Here is a 17700-nt window from a genome sequence, read left to right as displayed (position 1 = left end):
CTATTCTCAGAGCAAGGCTGAATTTCCTAGGGGAACTTAAAGAGAGACTAAAACAGGATGTGTCATCTAGGCTAGGGCAATCTTTTATATAATTCCATATCAAAATGATACATTTCTAAGCTTTAAACACTGCAGTTTGTGCCAAAGCTTGCTAGGTATGGATGCAGGGCAGCTGTGAATTGGTAAAGTTGCAGTTTAGTTGCTGTGAGATCATGCAGAATCCAGAGATGTCTGGGGAAGGCTGCAGTACTGTGAGGTGAAGACAGTGAATCTGTGTGCAGTGAATACCCCCATGCCCTGGAGGTTTCTGCTAAGTACTGGAAGTGTTTGTAAATGCTTTTGTTAGACCTGCCAATATAACATTTCAGTATGGCCTTGATATCTAGGTCCTTCTTGCTTAGGTTTCATCGAATCACTCTCTCTGCTTTGAGCAGTGCTGTGCCATCAGAAAATCTGTTCTTGTTGGTCTACTTCCAACTTTGATTAAGAAGGCAAAAGGCTGTACTGTTTGGTCTGCTGTTTGGGAAAAGGGAGAGGGTTGTGGAACAAAAAGTAAGTTAAAAATTTTAGAGCCCATGGATAACTCTGAGGATGTAGTGAGAGGAATCCCAAAGGTTTGCTTCTTTTTTAGGCTTTTCTTGTTGCATGTGTGTTTTCAGGATGCTTGAAAGGAGCATTTTTTTTTGTCACAAGTCTTGCAATTGCTTATGTGAGCTCCAAATAGATCAAAACAAGAACTTTCTCCTTCCCAGTTTCAAGAGAACAGTGCCATTTGGGGACAGAAAGCTGAAAGTTGCTCCTCAGTTCTGTCAGTCACATTTTCCCTCATGAGAGCTTGCTCCATTCCTTGGCCTCCTTTTCTGTGTGTTAGCTTCCCCTTGTTCCTGTTTTCTGTTCTGTCAGCATTGAATTGTATTATCTCATGGGAAATCCTCAGTTCACCCTTCCCTGCATGAGGCTGCCTGGAGGTATCCAGGACACTGAGCAAACAGGCAGGATGTCACCTCAATGTGTGGCACCTTCCTTGTGCTCCAGCAGTGTGATTGATAGCTGTCCTCCCTGCACACATCTCATATTCTTAGCAGGCCACTGTTGACATGAGAGCCTTGCCTGCCTTCATCCTAAATGGTGCCACATGGGTGCTTTAAAACAGCTGTGTGCTGAGGTTTAGAAACACAAAAACAGGAATGGGGAACTGCTGTGAAGGTAAAATACTGAATGGGACCTTTTGTTGAGGTTTCCCCCTGTTGTGATTGTGTCCTGGTTAACTCTTGTTCATGGAAAGACACTGTAGTTATGGTGGTGGGACTGTAACTCCATGGCATTGAGACTTAACAAAAACAGGTTAATAAAGGATAATTACAGTTTAAATCCTGTTGGGTTAAGCATTAGAATTAATGGTCAAGTGAATTGCCCTAATCCATTATTTGGGAACTGAGAAGTTCTTGGATCCTTGGGAAATACCAGGCAGGAATGAAGCATTTAGGGAGACATCCCCATCTGTCTCAGATACCATGAGAAGTGTATTTCAAGCATTGAAGTACATTATATCCACTGGACACAAATGGCTGGTGTGTTTTGATGTTCTCTGTGGTTTGGGGTTTTTTATGTACATTGTGTCTTAGAACAGTTCTCTGTTTCAGCTCAATATTCTTCATTCTGAACTGGCAAAACAGCTTGCAGATACAATGATTCTCCCAATAATACAATTTCGAGAAAAAGATCTCACAGGTAAATTATATTCTAAGTTTCAGTTTTCCTTATATGTTCCTGCTTGTTTATTTCATCACAAACTGAGAAATAATGCCATGTATTAATTTGTTCTTTGATGATTCACAGGAAAGTTTGTGGGGTTTTTTTCTGCTATTTCAGTTTTGTTGACAGGTGCATGCTCTTACTCAGACAAAACCAGTTCAAGTTCACCACATAACATTTTATGCACCATATGGTGCAAGTTTAAAAATATACAGCTTTGTTCTTTGTTGGGTCACTGTGTTTTTATACTAGTGTAATTTCACTGAAGTCACTGATGTTGTAATTGCCAGAAGGAATATTTAGCAGTGAATTGGGCTTGCAGTCAGTATTTATTCCACTTCTGAAGTTTGGGGCTGTTTGACAAGCACAGGCAAGAATGTTGTTTTAACTTCAGAGAATAGTATATTCCCTCCTTTTTAGGGAATCAGTCCTCTTTAAATCCTTGCCATGCAAGGGTAGTTCCATGCAAGTTACCTGATTTCACGAATTTGGGAGTTCATTACTTAAACACCAAGGCAATAACACAAACATTTTATGTAATCACAAAAGAAAAAAAGCTTATATTCAAGGTCAAGGACAGTCTTACCTACTTACACAACAGAAATGTGAGTTTTTGCAGCAGCATTTCTTTCTTTCTCTTTTTTTTTAAAGCCCACTGCTCATTTCACTTTTTGCAGTCCCACTTATGTCCTTCTTGTAGACATCATTTTGATGTGAGACAAAATGACTACAGCAAAACAGTGACTGGTTTAAGTTCCTTATAGGATCTGATTGGAAATTTTGAGGACATCCAGGTGTCTATGTTAACAATACATTATTTATTATATGCTGTCAAATATAAAGCAGAATTTGGATGGTAAGATGTTGCTGGTATAAACACTTCCTCAACTCTTTCATGTTGCCTCAGAGATAGTAATTATTTTTCCATATTTATGGATTCTTCCCTCTTGTTCATTAAAAAATATATGAAAATGAATATGAAGCCTGCAACCACAGCTCCAGCTGCTTCATGACAAAAAATGAAAGTTTATTCAACTTCCTTGGATGTCAGTTTTTTAAAAATTCTATCCACTTTTTCTGATGCAGTCTGTAGAACAGCATTTTCAGTAGAGACCTGGCCATATTGGAATGTCATAGAGGGATTACACAAGGCAGCAAGGAAGAATAACTGTCTTACTGTTTTTACTTTTGATCCTGTTACATCTATACATTGAATATTGTAGAAACCTCTAAACAGAAGTTACTTACAAATGGAAAAATCTTCTGTCTTTCTTCATCTGAGTCATAATGAAGCATTCTGGGGGGGGAAAAAAAAGGTGGAGTGAAACTGATTAATGAGTAGGATGCTAAAAATAATCAGAGACCATGATGACATCCTACAATTTCCCCTTGGTATTTTCACAGTTGCATAATGTCTGTTCTTGTAAATGTGCTTTCTTTGTAGCTTTTTGAGAGAGTTTTTACCAGTTGCAGCATATGTTGGTGGGGATACTAAGAGTAGCTTGTGCCTGACACTTGTGAAGTTACCTTGCCTGTTCAGCCTGTCTTCTCTCTACCTGTATCAGAATTTCATGGCCAGTATTTGTAATGCAAGCATCATACCCAGCAGTCAGGTGTGTTGAATGCAGATTTATTTTCACAGAGCAGCTTAGCAAAAATGTTCCACACTGAGGGAGATTCATATACAGGAAGAAGGCTTTAGTTCATACATCCATGGGTCTTAAATTTCTCAGTATCACGTAAGCACTGTCAGATTGTTCAGGACTGCTGCTCTTGCATGATAGTGGTGGGCCTTTTGTCAGAATAAACATACTGAAATGGTGTTTCTTTGGAGAAATGACACTGGCAGATAAGGCATCTTTCTTGAAGTGACAACTTGCTCAATAAAATAAACTCAGTCCACCACCAATTAGCTATCTGCCTATTCATTTCTCTAGCAGCTGATCTGCTTTAGCATTTTCAAGACAGGCACAATGTATACATCTCTGCTGTGGAAGGGCTGGAGTGACTTGGGCAGTAAATATGCCATAAATGGTCTCAGTTGAACAAAGTGTTCACAGCTGGTTTTACTTTGAATATTTGATTTCTCTTTTCCAGAAGTAAGCACACTGAAGGATCTCTTTGGCCTTGCTAGCAATGGTATGTGTCCCTGTTTTGTTTCTATTCATATGCAGCTGCTAGAGCAAAGAAGACATGTTTAATCTGTGCACAAACACATCACATTTCTAAAAAAAAAAAAATATTCCTTGTCTACAGAACATGACGTGTCCATGGCAAAATATAGCAGGTTACCGAAAAGGAAAGAAAATGAGAAGGTAACAAATGTGAAAGGGAAAATAGAATGTTTTCATCAGCCATTCTGTCTGCATCCTTGTTCATTGTGAACTTTGGAGAGTTCATTGCTTAAATTCACAGTAGCTCAGGAATACTTGTGATTTCATTTCCAAGCAGACACAAGGCTTTTAAACATCAACTCAGCAATTACACCTGTTTTCTCCAAGTTAGGCAAGTCATGAAATATTGTGCTCAACTAGAGCCCTTCAGATCCATGGGAGCTTTTCAGATAGAGGCAGTCCAAGTGACTATAAATAGCTTTGTATAGGCCTAGTGTTGTGCAGCTGAGGTGGTGATGCAGTATCACTGAGCACAATTCATTGTGAGCTGCCATGAAGCCTTGTGTCTGCTGTTCCTAAAGCATTGCATTTCTTTGCATGTACCTTCCTGTTCAATTACTCTGGCCTGTCATTCCACTTAACAGTGCACATAACTCTCTTGGTGGGATTATTTTACATTCCTCCTTCTTTGCCCACTGGACTGCTATTCTAAAATACATCTCTTTGTCAAAAAGTGTATGGCTGGCCCTGTCTTGAGAGTGAATCTGTTCTACAGGATGGTTCTTGAAAGGAAATGCCTTATGGAGCACAATGTGGTATAGCATACTGTGAATTACTCACCTCTGAATTCTGCACTTGCAGACTTGTGTTCTGATCTCAGCTGCAAATAAATTTCTTGCACAGAGATCTGATCCAGATTTTTAGTGGTGGTAGTTACATAGTTTGTAGTCACAGGAGCTCTCCAAATGCTTTAGTGTCATGACAGTTAAGGGCCTGAAATACTTGCTTTGGGTTTTAGATTTGCTTTCTTTGTTTCTCATCCTTCATTTTAACCTGTAGAAGTTCTGTAAAGACGATGATTTAAAAAAATTTGAAGATTATCAGTAAATATAACCATATACACAGTAACACTTCGTCAACCTCTTTATCATTTTTTGTTCAGCTTAAGGCAGAAGTGGCAAAAGAAGTGGCAAATGCCAGAAGAAAGCAGCACCTTTCATCCTTGCAATATTACTGTGCCCTGAATGCTCTGCAGTACAGGAAGAGAGTGGCTATGATGGAACCTATGCTAGGATATACACGGGGACAGGTATTGACAGCAAAGTGTCTGTATCACTTAGACATGTTCCTGGGAAAGGTAAAACATTGTAGTTCTGGATTTATTTTGAGACCTGACAAATTACAATGAGTGTGGTGGGGAAACAATTTGCATTCAGCTTGCCTAGATTCTAACAACAGATTTTGTTTGTGGCAAATAGTTGAATGTTTAGATATTCAGGAAGGATACTAATGAAAAGAAAATCCAATACACTTCAATGCAAAATCAGCCCAGGGTTAGTTTTTTCACAGCTGAGCTAAATGCAGTAGCATTTACTTCCACTGTTTACTCAGTCTGCACAATCTCTCCTGTGTAGCAGTTCCCTTCCTGGCACATAATGTTCAGCATACTAATGAGGAGTGTGCACGATGAGGAACAGAGCTCTGGAGAGCTGGAAGGACAGAACAGTAGAGAGGATTGAGCATAAGGCTGGAAAATCCTTTTTCTAATTTTTATTCTAACAGCAATTTGATAGAGCATTTCTCAAGTCTGACAGCACTTATCACAACACTTGATTCTCACTATTACCCATTTTAAGGGTCTTTGATTTTGATGAAAGAAAGTGTTTGGAAAATGAGAACTGGGCTATGAAAAGAGGAAAAATAGATGTGGTGCTCTGTTTGATATTGTAGTGTGGCTCATCATCTACATCATCTGTCTTTTGCAGCCCATGTGCCTCATTTAAAACAGGTAGTAAATGAGGATTCAGTCACTTTCCCCACCACGGTAGTTCACACTGCTTCTCTGCTGTAATTATCCTATGTGAAAGAACTGCATTGGTTTCCTTTACTGGAAACCAAACAGAACTTTCTTTCCCCATACTTCAACTGGCAAAACTGCTTTATCTCAGTGCTTTTTACAGGGAAGTCTCAGGTTGTCATGGGAATAACTGAATAACCAGAAGCCAGTTGATGCTTAAATATTGTGAACTGCCTTTCAGTATAAATATGTATTGTTTTAGTTAATTACTCAGACATGTGTCTCCAGATTTACGTTTCCAACAAATGAGTAGGTCATATGGACATTTTGAAAGAAGCAGTGGCTAATAGAGGGTTCATTTGACTGAAAACTGGCATCAGCATTTACCATCAGTGGAATGTAGACCTCTTTCCTTTTGAAAAAGGCTTCAGAAATAGAATAGGTGAGTCATTCTTTAGGAGACCATTCTTTCTCTCCTTTATAAAGGGATGCTGTGGTCTATAACATGGTCGCAGAAATCTGAATCTTGGGAATCCTAAGTCCCAAGGTTAGAGAAAGGGAGTGAAATCACAAGTAAAAGTGGATGAAATAGCTAATAAATTGCTTAACATCCAAGAATTTGCTTTTACATCTCTTCCCAGAGTAGATCACTGATTTTTATGTGTTTATTCTAATTAATTGCACACACATCCTATCTGTTTCCATGTTTCATGCAGTTTCCGGTAGGCTGTAATGATGGCTGTGCCCTGCAGCAGACAATACAAGGTCAAGTCTACACCAAGTGCTTTGCTTTATTGTGTGCCTGCTGAGCCAGCTAAGAGAATTAATTTTCTATCACATAATGTGCACTTTGGCCATAGTAGCTTTTTTTTTTAGCTCCTTCAGTAGAACAAAACTCATAGTAAAACTGTAGTTGATACAGCCAGTTGCCCTGGAGGCTTCTGCAAGCACAGCTACATTTTCCTGACCGACTTTGCTACAGCACTTTGAAAACTTCCATCGTGGAGTTGGTAGTTCAGGTTGGACTGCTAAATCTAATGGATGATTTGTGTCCCAGTCCCTTTGATAGGGTGGCATTGCACACAGCAGCTCCTAACACCACGAGGCCCAGCCCTGCCCAGTGCTATTGTGGGAGAAGCTACCTGTGCCCTTATTTGAGTCATTTAGCAAGTTCTTTGGAAACATACCTGTCAGCAGCCAATAGCTTATCTCTGTGTGAAAGGGTGGAGAGTTGCAAAAGTGGGAAGTAGCAAGAAAGGCAACGCAGCTGTTTTGCCCATGTGTTTGATCACCCGCCAAAAGTTCCAGTCATAATGGAAGCACTGTTAACACTCCCACAATCTGCTGCTTGTCTGCCAAAGCCAAGAGAACCTTCAGTGCCCTTTTTCTTGGTATTTTTCAGATCAACTTCTTTAAGAAAGGAGCAGAGATGTTTTCCAAAAGGATGGACAGCTTTTTGTCATCTGTTTCAGACATGGTTCAGAGGTAACCTACTGCGTTTGTTTGCTTTTGTCATTCCATTGGAGTCTGAGCAATAGCGCTCTAACCTTCAGCACGTACCAGAGAGTGCCTCTTTTTCTTTCTAATGAGATTCCTTCCAGGCTTACATGGCATTGTTGGGCATATTTTGTTGAAGTAACAGGTAGAAAGGAAATGTTTGTACATGGAAAAGAAAATGCTGTCTGTACACTGAAGAGAGTATTTTTACAATAGTCAGAAACTATATACTGTAAAGTGTTCACATGCTTTCTTACATCCCTGTGTCTCTTCATGAATAGAAAAGCATGGAATTTGGGCTAGAAACAGGTTAACAGTATTAATATAATAGACTTAAGGTGCTCTCTGAATTATAGGTATTTATATTTACTGGGTCTTCTGTAATAATACAGCAACAATAACCCATTAACCTCTCAAATTTAGGGCCTAAAGCGTTTGATGGTGTAGCTACACAAGGCAAACAAAACTCCTCACCCTAGGGAACAAATTCATTGCATCCAGTGTAGGCTGTATTAGTCCAGTGAGTTCAACCTACTTTGACTAAGTTTTAAATTTCAGTAAACTGCTTTTGTACTCCTAATTTTATCATCATTTTTCTTGCACCTCCCCTCCACCTCCTCTACTTGTAGTGAGAGTTTCTGTATAATTAAGTCCCTGTAAATGTAAACTTTACACTTGAAATGTAAGCATAATAGAGAGGATATTATTCATAGAATGATAAAATGTTAAGGGGTTGGAATGGATCATAAAGATAATATAGTTCCAACCGAGTCCTTGACTTTAATCCTTCATTCCTTTCATATCAAGCTGTAGCCAAATCATTACTTATTCTCACTCTGATGGCACTTTAAATAATGCATACCTGTTAACTTGAGAACCATTCTACAAACAAGTACAGTAGATTATTTCACTAAATGATTCTTTACTTTTTGTACTTTTATACTTATATATCTTTGTACACTCACTTGTGAAATAAATCCTTCTGCTGTTAAATCCCTCTAATGTTTAAACAGCATTTGTACAGACTGGAGGACAGATTTTAAATGCCATTGAAATAGTGACTTTTGTTTAAAAAGTCTGGAGCATCTTACATGTGTTTTACAGGCACAGGAAGGGTCCTGCCATTGGATCCTCACTGTAGAATAAGCCCTTGTTTTCCACAGTCAGATGAATTTGAGTTCTGGACAGTGTACAGTAGTAAATGGAAACAAAAATAGGCTGCTCAGTTATTTTGCTAAGTCTGGTTTTTGTGTTTAAAGTCTGTCAGACAGTAAAGCTTGAAAGTACAACTCAAATGTAACCAGTGTTACATTTAAACACATGTAACATGTGTTACACACATAAAGGGGTGTGATGTCTGTGGAAAAACCAAAAGAGAAGCTTGTAAAATTCTGAATGGCACTGTTAATCACAGAATTACTGACACTGGACAGGGTTTCATGACTTCAGTTTGCACAGCCATTGAAAACTGTGCTGCCCACTCCTCTCCTTCCTTAGTGCTGGGGATCACAAGGCCTCAGTGAGTCAGGTCTGCTTGTTAGTCAAGCTAAAAGCTTTTCACTTGCATATTTGTTCTTTTGGAACAACAAATTGATGTGACCCATTGTGCAGCTACAGAATTTTATTGGTATTTAAAAGCATTTTAATTTATACAGTGAATATTGCTAATGCTATAAAAACACGGGAGATATCTACACTAACACTAACACATTCTCAGTGACCACTTGGCCTAATTGCCACACATGCATGTAACTTCAGAACTGAAGTTTACTTCACTATTCTTCCTGCCTTGGAGATGGGAGAAGCACACCTTAGGAAGAGGAATACAGCCTCAGAAACCATGAAGGTGCCAGGGATGTTTTATCAAAAGCATTTTGTGGTGCAACAAAAATGACAGATCAAAAGATTGATTGAAATAACACTGAAGTAAAAACTGACAGCACAGTTCCATTGTATTTAAAAATGGAATTTAAATAATTCTTACTCTGACATTCAATGATGGAGTGGAAAGGCGTTAGCTTGCAAAATATGGTCTAATTTAATTCAGACCTGATGTTCTCTGCATCACACCAAAGCAGAACACAGTATTATAAACAAAGAATTAAAGCTGAAGTGAGACTTGAGCTATAGATTTTGTCATTGTACTGTTCTGAATTAATGAAAATCCATGACCAGTTAATAGGTGGTGTCAAAGCAGGAATTCCTGTGTGTTACAGCCTTGGAGGCATTAGACAGTTCTGAAAAAGCCAAGAGATCCTCTAGTACAGCCTGCTTTGAACTATGCCATATAGTAGGGCAATGTCTGTATGTGTTCAGCAGTGTAAATTCATAGAAGTGTTACTTTTAGAAGCTGTCTCTCAAAAAATAACACTCTCAACACGTCTCAACATTTCTCATGTGCTCATTTCAGTATCACAAAACAGTAGTTCCTGTAACATCTATTGGAAAAATAAATTTCATCTTTGCACTACCCTCCAAGGTAATCTCAGAGGGTGTTTTTGTTCATTTTGGCTTACAGATGTTACTTGTATCCTGGTATAAATGGGTAATGATGGCTTTGGGTTTCTTTTTGTGTTGTTGGCTTTTTTTTTCCAGTATACAAGGAGAGCTGGATGCCGAAGCTGAAAAAATGAGAATATCCCAGCAGGACTTAATTGCGGTTAATGAATCTGTTTACACCCCAGATTCTGATGTAACTTCACCTGCCATCAATAGAAATCTCATCCAGAAGGCTGGCTACCTTAATCTTAGAAAGTAAGAAGATTGTTGTTATCTGCTGATTTTGTTAAGTGGCTGCATTTTTGGGGGGAGGGTCATAAGGACTCCTCAGGTATTGATGTTTGAGGGTCCTAAATCAGTTTGGTAGCTCCACTTTTCATCCTCTGAGTACCTCTGTCATCTTTGGAAATGTATTTTTGAAGCTTTAACCAAATTAGAGGCGTTTGAGACTATTTTTCTGAAAACAGAATTTTGCTTCTGATTGAATGTACCTACAGGAAAAATTTCCTGCATTCAAGTGGCTAAAAATTAGAAGCTGATGAGACTGCGCCCAAATCTTAAAGGAGACATGGTGTTTACAAAAGCAGCTTTATTTTGTAGTTAACACGTTTTCATAAATGACCTCTTTTACATAAATAAAAGCTTTATGGACAATGCCAGTTTTGTGTAGAATGTCATATGTAGAATTATGTCTGCAGATTTTACATGTAAAATTTTCCATAAACTTCCACACAAGTTAGGTATATTGGTGGCATATAATAACCCTATTTATGTGATTGATTAAATATCAGTTTATTATTTTATCTAGTAATTAATTTTTTTCTTTGTCAGTGTACATCTAGTAATTTCTCCTAGTATTCCAAAAGCTGGATTACACTGTAATAGGACTCTATAGCTAAGCAAGAGATGGACTCTGAGATACTACTGCAGTAGATAATTTTTTATATTTAGATTCTTTGTGCTGAAACTGCTCATAGTATTTCATGTCAGTTACTCAATACTCTTTTATTCCTTAGCTAGAAGATACGATTTTTAACTTGGATGTTTGGAATTAATTTAATTTTTCAGCTTTCATTATGGATTAGTTTCTGCTAGGAACAGGTGCTTCTTTTTCTTCTTAACAAAGACTACTAAAAAATTGCCAGGGTGAACATGAAGTTGATTAGCATCAGGCTGTGTTTGCAGTTTCATACCTGTTACTTCTAAACAGCACTTCTAAAGTTCTAAACAGTAATGAGTCTTTATCACTGCACCTTCTCATCAGTAAAACAGGTCTGGTGACTACAACTTGGGAAAGACTCTATTTCTTCACTCAAGGTGGCAACTTGATGTGTCAGCCAAGGGGAGCAGTAGCTGGAGGATTGATTCAGGACCTGGATAACTGCTCTGTTATGGCTGTGGACTGTGAAGACAGAAGATACTGCTTTCAGATCACTACTCCTACAGGCAAAGCGTATGAGACAGGTTTTGTTTGAGCACAGTCAGTCACACCTACCCCTTCAGATACTCTTTCCTGTAAAACTTGCTTGGTGTAGTAGTAAGCTTTTCTGGGTTTCCAGAAGGGTGTTTCCAAATTAAAAGCATATTTTCCATCCTCCCCCACAAGTGCCTGAATGGAACGTGTGGTGTCTTTTAGCTGCAGCTTATTCATGATTCTTGTTCCTTTGGTAGTTAATAGATGGAAAGCTTGGTGAGGTTACTGTAAGCACTGCAGTCAAACAGTCCTGGTGTCCACTGTTAGCACTTATACACTGTGTTTATATTTTAGGGGTATAACCCTTCAAGCAGAAAGCAAGAAAGAATACGAGGAGGTAAAAATATTTTCTTAATGTTATTATTCTTGCATACAAGTGAGCTTGAAGACTTCAATTTCATTTTTCCCTTCCAGTGGATATGTGCCATCAACAACATCTCCAGACAGATCTATCTTACTGACAATCCAGAGGTGGGAGCTTGTTTTGATCTTTCAGTCTGTTCCTTCAACTTGCTCTCCCATTATTCTTCAACATGGTAAGGTAAGCTACATGTCTAAAAGAGCTGTTCTGTCTTGTTTTCGTAGGCAGCTGCAATCAAATTAAATCAGACAGCCCTGCAAGCAGTGACTCCCATTACTAGCTTGGGAAAAAAACATGAAGTTCAGCACCCCAGGTAACGTTCTCCCTTGCATGGAGCAGGGACCGTGTGCAGTTGTATTGAGCCCAGGGCTGAGGGGCTGTCACTGAGAAGTGTAGACACAAGTCCAGGGCTCTGCTGGTAATGCAGCTGTGAATATTGACAGGGCAGGGAGACAAATGGCCACCTGTTGCTGAAAGTCAGCCCACACTCAGAGCTGATCTGTATTCAGGTTTAATATACCAATGTTTATTTTTGTCCTAAATAATGCTAGGTTTAAAAAAAAGATTTTATTAGGGTCCTCAGTAACAGGTAAATAGGAAAATATCTTACATGTCTGCATAGTGGTTCAGTCCTGCTTTGGATTTTTGAATAATCTTGTCTCTCTTCCAGAGCAAAGGTAGGGTGTCACTGATGGATAGAAACATAATTTTTTTCTACATTTGCACTTCAGCCAGACTGTAAAGAATATGGAAAATGACAAAATAATTCCCAGTGGATCAGCTGGCATTCAAGACTCCACACAACTCATTGCTCCTGGAACACCAATTCAATTTGATATTGTACTGCCTGCTATGGAATTTCTGGACCAGAACAGAGGTGGCAGGTATGGCCAGAGACAGTGATCCATCACTGTAACAGTGTGATTTCAGGCGAGATGAAGTATTGCAGCATCTGTTAGTGGTGATGACCAGAATCTGTAATTCAAGTTTTAATTCTTATTTCACAGACGTGCAAACCCATTTGGGGAATCTGAAGACAGCAACAAAGATGAGGAGGAAGGTCAGTGCTTCTTTCATCCAGATAAAATCAGTTGTGATTTTAGTTACCCAGTGTCTCTTAAGAAAAGCACCTGACACCGTGGAGCAGAAGTAACAGATCCAATAATAAAGTGACCTTCCTGTACTAGCATGTGTAGGGCTTGGCCCTGGCTGTTCTCCTCTTCCCCTGTGCCTGGAACCCACAGCCCTGTCAGAAAACTGCTCTCAGAACCAAAGCAGTACCTACTGCTCTGAACATTCACCCTGCTTTCCCTTGCCCACCACCAGCCATAAAGGGAGCCTGATCAAGTGATGGCTTTGCTGCATAATGGCTGCTTAGTTGTCATTAAATCTTCTAGTGACAGTCAAGGAGCAGGGAAGGATTTGGTGAAAACCTCACTGGGCCCAGCTGCATGGAAGGTCAGGATATAGAAGAAAGGGAAGAATGTACAAGGCTTAATGGAAGCCAAGGCTTGTGCCCAGTCATAAATTCATCACAGTTTACGTGCACCCAATAGCTAAACAGGCAAGGGAATTTTACTAGCTGATCAAATGAAGCATAAAGGACTTCCACACTTCTAAAGCTTCCAACTGCAACTGCAGTAACTTCCTTCCCCACCTCCACACTGCTGCCTGTTCACACAGTGTGAAACTGGGTCAGGGCACTGCGTGACTCATGGCAGAAAGCCACCACTCATGACGGTCACCAACCACAGGCTTACTGTTGAATTTCCAAAGTGAATAAAATAATTCCATTGATACTTCGAGCTACTGGAAAATTGAAATAGCACAGTGAAGGAAGTTGTGGCTTTTCTCTTGCAGATTCCCTGCTGCAGCAGATGTTCGTGGTTCGCTTTTTAGGGTCCATGGCTGTCCAGTCCGATGAGACGTGCGAAGTGATTTACGAAGCCATGAGACAAGTGCTGGCTGCTCGGGCCATTCACAACATCTTCCGCATGACTGAATCCCACCTCATGGTCACCAGCAAGAACCTGAGGTACTGTGAAAGCCTTAACTTGTCAATAGTCTGTTCTCTTCATACAATTTGTGACTTATTATGTATTGTTGGTTTTGTTTTTCTAAGACACACAATCTTTGAGGAAGCAAGATCCCAAGAGTCACCTTACCTAGAAAGAAAGGTCTCTTTTCTTATTCTGTGGTACCTAGAAATGATCGTCCAGACCAATTTGTAAGAATGTCCTATCAAAATTAAGGGATGTAGTGGGGCTATAAGACCCTACAAAGATACAAAAGATGCAAAACAATGATTGTTTTGATGCAAAATCTCTTTCCTAACAATGTCCTTTGACAGTAGTGTCACTGTAGAATATGCTGATGTCAGACATTCCCTTTAGGTGGGGTGTGTTTATGTCCCTCTGCATTTTGTGTTAGCTCAGGCACTCAGGATCCTTTCCAAGTGACTCAGAAAGGTGCTCTGACCTGTTCCTGTCAGGCAGCTGAGAGTCAAGGCTGAGATTTGAATCTTGCCAATCACAGCTAAAGCATCTGATGCTGTGCATATATTTCCTCATCTGTAAAACTGCTGGAGTTACTGCTTTTCTATTATAAAAGCCCTTAAAATTGCCAGAAATCACTCTAAAATAATTTTCTTCTTTTTTTCCTTATATGTAATTGCAGGTTAATAGATCCTCAAACCCAAGTTACACGAGCAAGCGTAAGTAACTTTTTATCACAGCAGTGACTACTCAGTTACATGAACCTGAGCTAACCTGCTAACATGAGCTGGTTAAAACAAATAAGTCATTTATTTTACTTTTCCAGTTTGAACTCACCACTGTGACACAGTTTGCTGCCCATCAGGAGAACAGGAGACTGATTGGCTTTGTAATCCACCTCAGTGAGACTCTGGGAGAAGAATCCATGAGCGCATATGTTTTTGAGAGCAACACAGAAGGGGAAAAGGTTTGTGTAATGTTTAATAAAATTCTTTGTTTAGAAAACAGGTCTGTGGCTTCTTGGCTTACACATCTGGGAAACAGTGCTGTAGAAACAAGAGCAGCTCAATTTCTGGCCAAGAAAACATGTTAACATGCAAGTCTTTACTGGGCTATGTCTAAAAGGGACCAAATGAACAGAAAATGCAGCAGCAAGTATAAGGAGGAAAGGATGGGATTGCTAATCCCAGCATTAAGAGAGATGGGAAAGTGCTGTCCAGCAGCAGCACTAACAAAAGGAACATCAGCTATGTTGAGACATGTACAGCTGTGAAGCTTTCACAGACAAGGCAGCCATATGTGCTAACACCAGTGACTGCTGCCTGCTGTAGCAGAAATAAGTGGGATGGAGAACTTTTGTCCTTACAAACACTTACATGCACTCCCTCAAGTGTGGAAATAAAGTCTGATGACTAAAACTGACCAAGCTGAGTACAAAGATTTACCATCCCCTGTGAGTTTTGAAGCTGAACCCGAGATAGTTTTCTTTACCAGTAGTTAGCATAACAAATTGGTATTCCACCTGCTTTTAGGCCTGGTTTTAGCACTAAGTCTGCACTGACAGTTGTGTGGTTTACTCTTAATCAAGGAACAAAAAGTCAAACCAGAACTGAATGGAACTTTACATGTATTTCTTCTTTGTAGATTTGCTATGCCATTAGCTTGGGAAAAGAAATTATTGAGGCACAGAAGGTAAGTTTGTTTCATTCTCCACATCTGTATGATACATCATGTTCTGGTTTTCAGCTGCACTGTCCAGGTACCTCTGGTGTGCATAAGAAAAATGAACTGGTACTCCTCCTAAGGACAAAGTTTTGCAGGCACTATTTAACATAGCAAAAATAAACGGTTTGATTTCTCAGTAATGTGATTTGAGAGAAAACAAGCCACCCCAGTCCAAATTCAAAATTACACAAATCCAAATGTTCATGTCTGAAAGAAAGCTGTTAGCAAAGTTTTCAAAAAACTAACACACTCTTCGGGATGATGTGCAAATCACACACACTGCTGTTTCACTTTTAGAAACTTACATTCTTCCCTCACTTAGGTATGAAAATCAGTGTTTTTCCACTTAAAATGAATGGCAGAGTTACCCTATCCCTTGTGGATATATTTTATCTGTATAGATGTGACATTATTATTTGCAGTATATTTTTGCTACTAAGGTTTCAGAACCAGTTGGGGAATGAGCTTTTAGTCACAACCACTAAGCACATTTATAATAAATTCTTCAGACAGTTACTTTTCTCCTTGCTTTTCAGTAACTAAAGAACAGCAAAATAAAGGCTCAAAAGAATTTTTTTTTTCTTCTTACTCAAGGATTGTCTTTACTTACCTAAAAAAGTATTATTTATGTTTCAAATCTTTATTCTACAGCTTGTTAAAAAAAACCGAAGTTGCAAAAGCTTAGCAAGAAGCACTGGGAAATGTGTGTTCCTCAAAGGCTGCTGCAGCTTGCTGACCTCTCTTCTTTTTCTTCAGGATCCAGAAGCATTAGCTCAGCTAATGAAGTCAGTGCCATTAACAAATGATGGGAAGTTCATGCTTCTGAATGACTTGTCAGAAGAGGATGGAACCATGCATGAAGGAGGGGAGGAATCAGAAGTATAAGCAGCTCCTGTCACTTCCTGCAGCCTGTGTGGGAGCAGAAAAGCAGGGAGTCTTTTTGCAAGAATCTCTGGTTTTCAGTCACCTGCGGCCAGCTGCCCTTTCCTGCTGGAGAGCAGTGGTGTCTCTGCAGCAGAGTCCCTCTGGATTTACAGTGAAAGCACAGCAGGACTCGAGGCATTTAGCATTTGTGAATGTGTAGGGTGGAACTGTGTCTGGGGAGCTGACAGCCCTGAGCAGGAGGCCAGTGCTGCTGGTGGGCAGGATAGCACAGCTGTCAGCCACTGAGGGTTAATAGTATTTCTTACCTTTACAGAGCCTGCAGCCTCTCATTCCACTGAAATTCGGGTGAGCTGCCAGCTCCTCTTACAAATATCAGGCCTCAAATTTCCCATCATAGTCAGTTTTCATAGTTTGCATGATTATGTGCATCTGGATGAAGGTTAAAAATGCACTATCTACTTTATTTCAGATGAAGTTATTTTTAGTCTAGTTTATGTGTAACAGGATTTACCTTTTGTGTTAGCCTATTTACAAAACAATTTGTTAAACACTAAATTTTTCCTATTAATATAATCTATTTTTATATTGCATCTAGAATAAGCTTACAAAAAAATTTAAGTGCCTACTCTTACCTTCCAGGGGACTGCACTCTCACATTCTGTAATTAAATAATGGAAAAACTGTACCTTCTTGATTTATTATTCTAAATACCACTGACATGCGAACCTCAGAAGTAGGCAACAAATGTGGCATGTTAGCTGTGTGCAGTTTTTCTACGGTTAGGTTTCTTGCCAGAGATGGTAACAGTAGGACAAATAAGTACTTTTATAGTAAGAATTCTTTGTATATTTAACATTGTGGTGACATGCAACAGCTGAGTCTATCAGCAACCCTTGGTTTTAAGAAACTGAGCAATAAAATGTTAGATTACAAGCCTACAATGTATTGACAAGTCTCATAGTACATTCCTGATACTGGACACTAGAGAGATTTGGCTCATAAGTTTTACAATTTTTTTCCATCTGTTGCTGAAAACATCAGCAACATCACTTTGCAAGAATAAACAAAATAGACAAACTAAAGAGCTGTTAGTGGGGGGAGGGGTGTAATCTGTAGTGTAGTTTATATTAATCAAGATGAGGTACCTAGAAAAAAAATCCTCAAACTTAATTTAACTCTTCTCAGTCATCAAGGAACTAGATTTTCCATAAGCAGAATCTATGCAACAGTATCTGAAAGATCCCAGATTGGAAGTGTTTGATGTGGAATAAATCTAACTTAACTGGTTATTTAATGTTTAAAAGTACCATGGAAGAAAACCGTTAGTAACTGACACAGACATCTTTGTAAATAAAAGCTGAAGCTGTCTTATAACACCC

The 17700-nt window shown here is 39.2% G+C and overlaps 2 protein-coding genes across 4 annotated transcripts in view; one reads left to right on the top strand and one right to left on the bottom strand.

Annotated features, from left to right (window-relative positions):
- Nucleotides 1-17693, top strand: part of APPL2 (adaptor protein, phosphotyrosine interacting with PH domain and leucine zipper 2) — a 33507-nt gene extending 15814 nt beyond the window's left edge. For all 3 annotated transcript variants that reach the window (XM_041426865.1, XM_041426867.1, XM_041426868.1), the window contains exons 5-21: nt 1644-1731; nt 3853-3894; nt 4012-4070; nt 5032-5178; nt 7289-7371; nt 9979-10137; nt 11147-11335; nt 11651-11693; nt 11771-11827; nt 11942-12030; nt 12449-12601; nt 12725-12777; nt 13578-13752; nt 14394-14430; nt 14538-14678; nt 15356-15403; nt 16193-17693. In XM_041426865.1, the coding sequence (XP_041282799.1) occupies nt 1644-1731; nt 3853-3894; nt 4012-4070; nt 5032-5178; nt 7289-7371; nt 9979-10137; nt 11147-11335; nt 11651-11693; nt 11771-11827; nt 11942-12030; nt 12449-12601; nt 12725-12777; nt 13578-13752; nt 14394-14430; nt 14538-14678; nt 15356-15403; nt 16193-16321 (1692 nt within the window). In that variant the 3' untranslated portion in view covers nt 16322-17693. The remainder of the gene's footprint in view (nt 1-1643; nt 1732-3852; nt 3895-4011; nt 4071-5031; nt 5179-7288; nt 7372-9978; nt 10138-11146; nt 11336-11650; nt 11694-11770; nt 11828-11941; nt 12031-12448; nt 12602-12724; nt 12778-13577; nt 13753-14393; nt 14431-14537; nt 14679-15355; nt 15404-16192) is intronic.
- WASHC4 (WASH complex subunit 4) overlaps nt 16209-17700 on the bottom strand; it is a 40511-nt gene continuing 39019 nt past the window's right edge. Inside the window, exon 34 of the mRNA XM_041426862.1 lies at nt 16209-16345. The gene's annotated coding sequence lies outside the window, so the exon portion shown is untranslated. The remainder of the gene's footprint in view (nt 16346-17700) is intronic.

The sequence above is a fragment of the Onychostruthus taczanowskii genome, unplaced genomic scaffold (assembly GCF_017590055.1).
Source record: "Onychostruthus taczanowskii isolate IOZ18803 unplaced genomic scaffold, ASM1759005v1 scaffold95, whole genome shotgun sequence".
NCBI lineage: Eukaryota > Metazoa > Chordata > Aves > Passeriformes > Passeridae > Onychostruthus > Onychostruthus taczanowskii.
The sequence above is the reverse complement of the archived record's forward strand: the minus strand, read 5'-3'. Positions and strand labels throughout refer to the sequence as shown.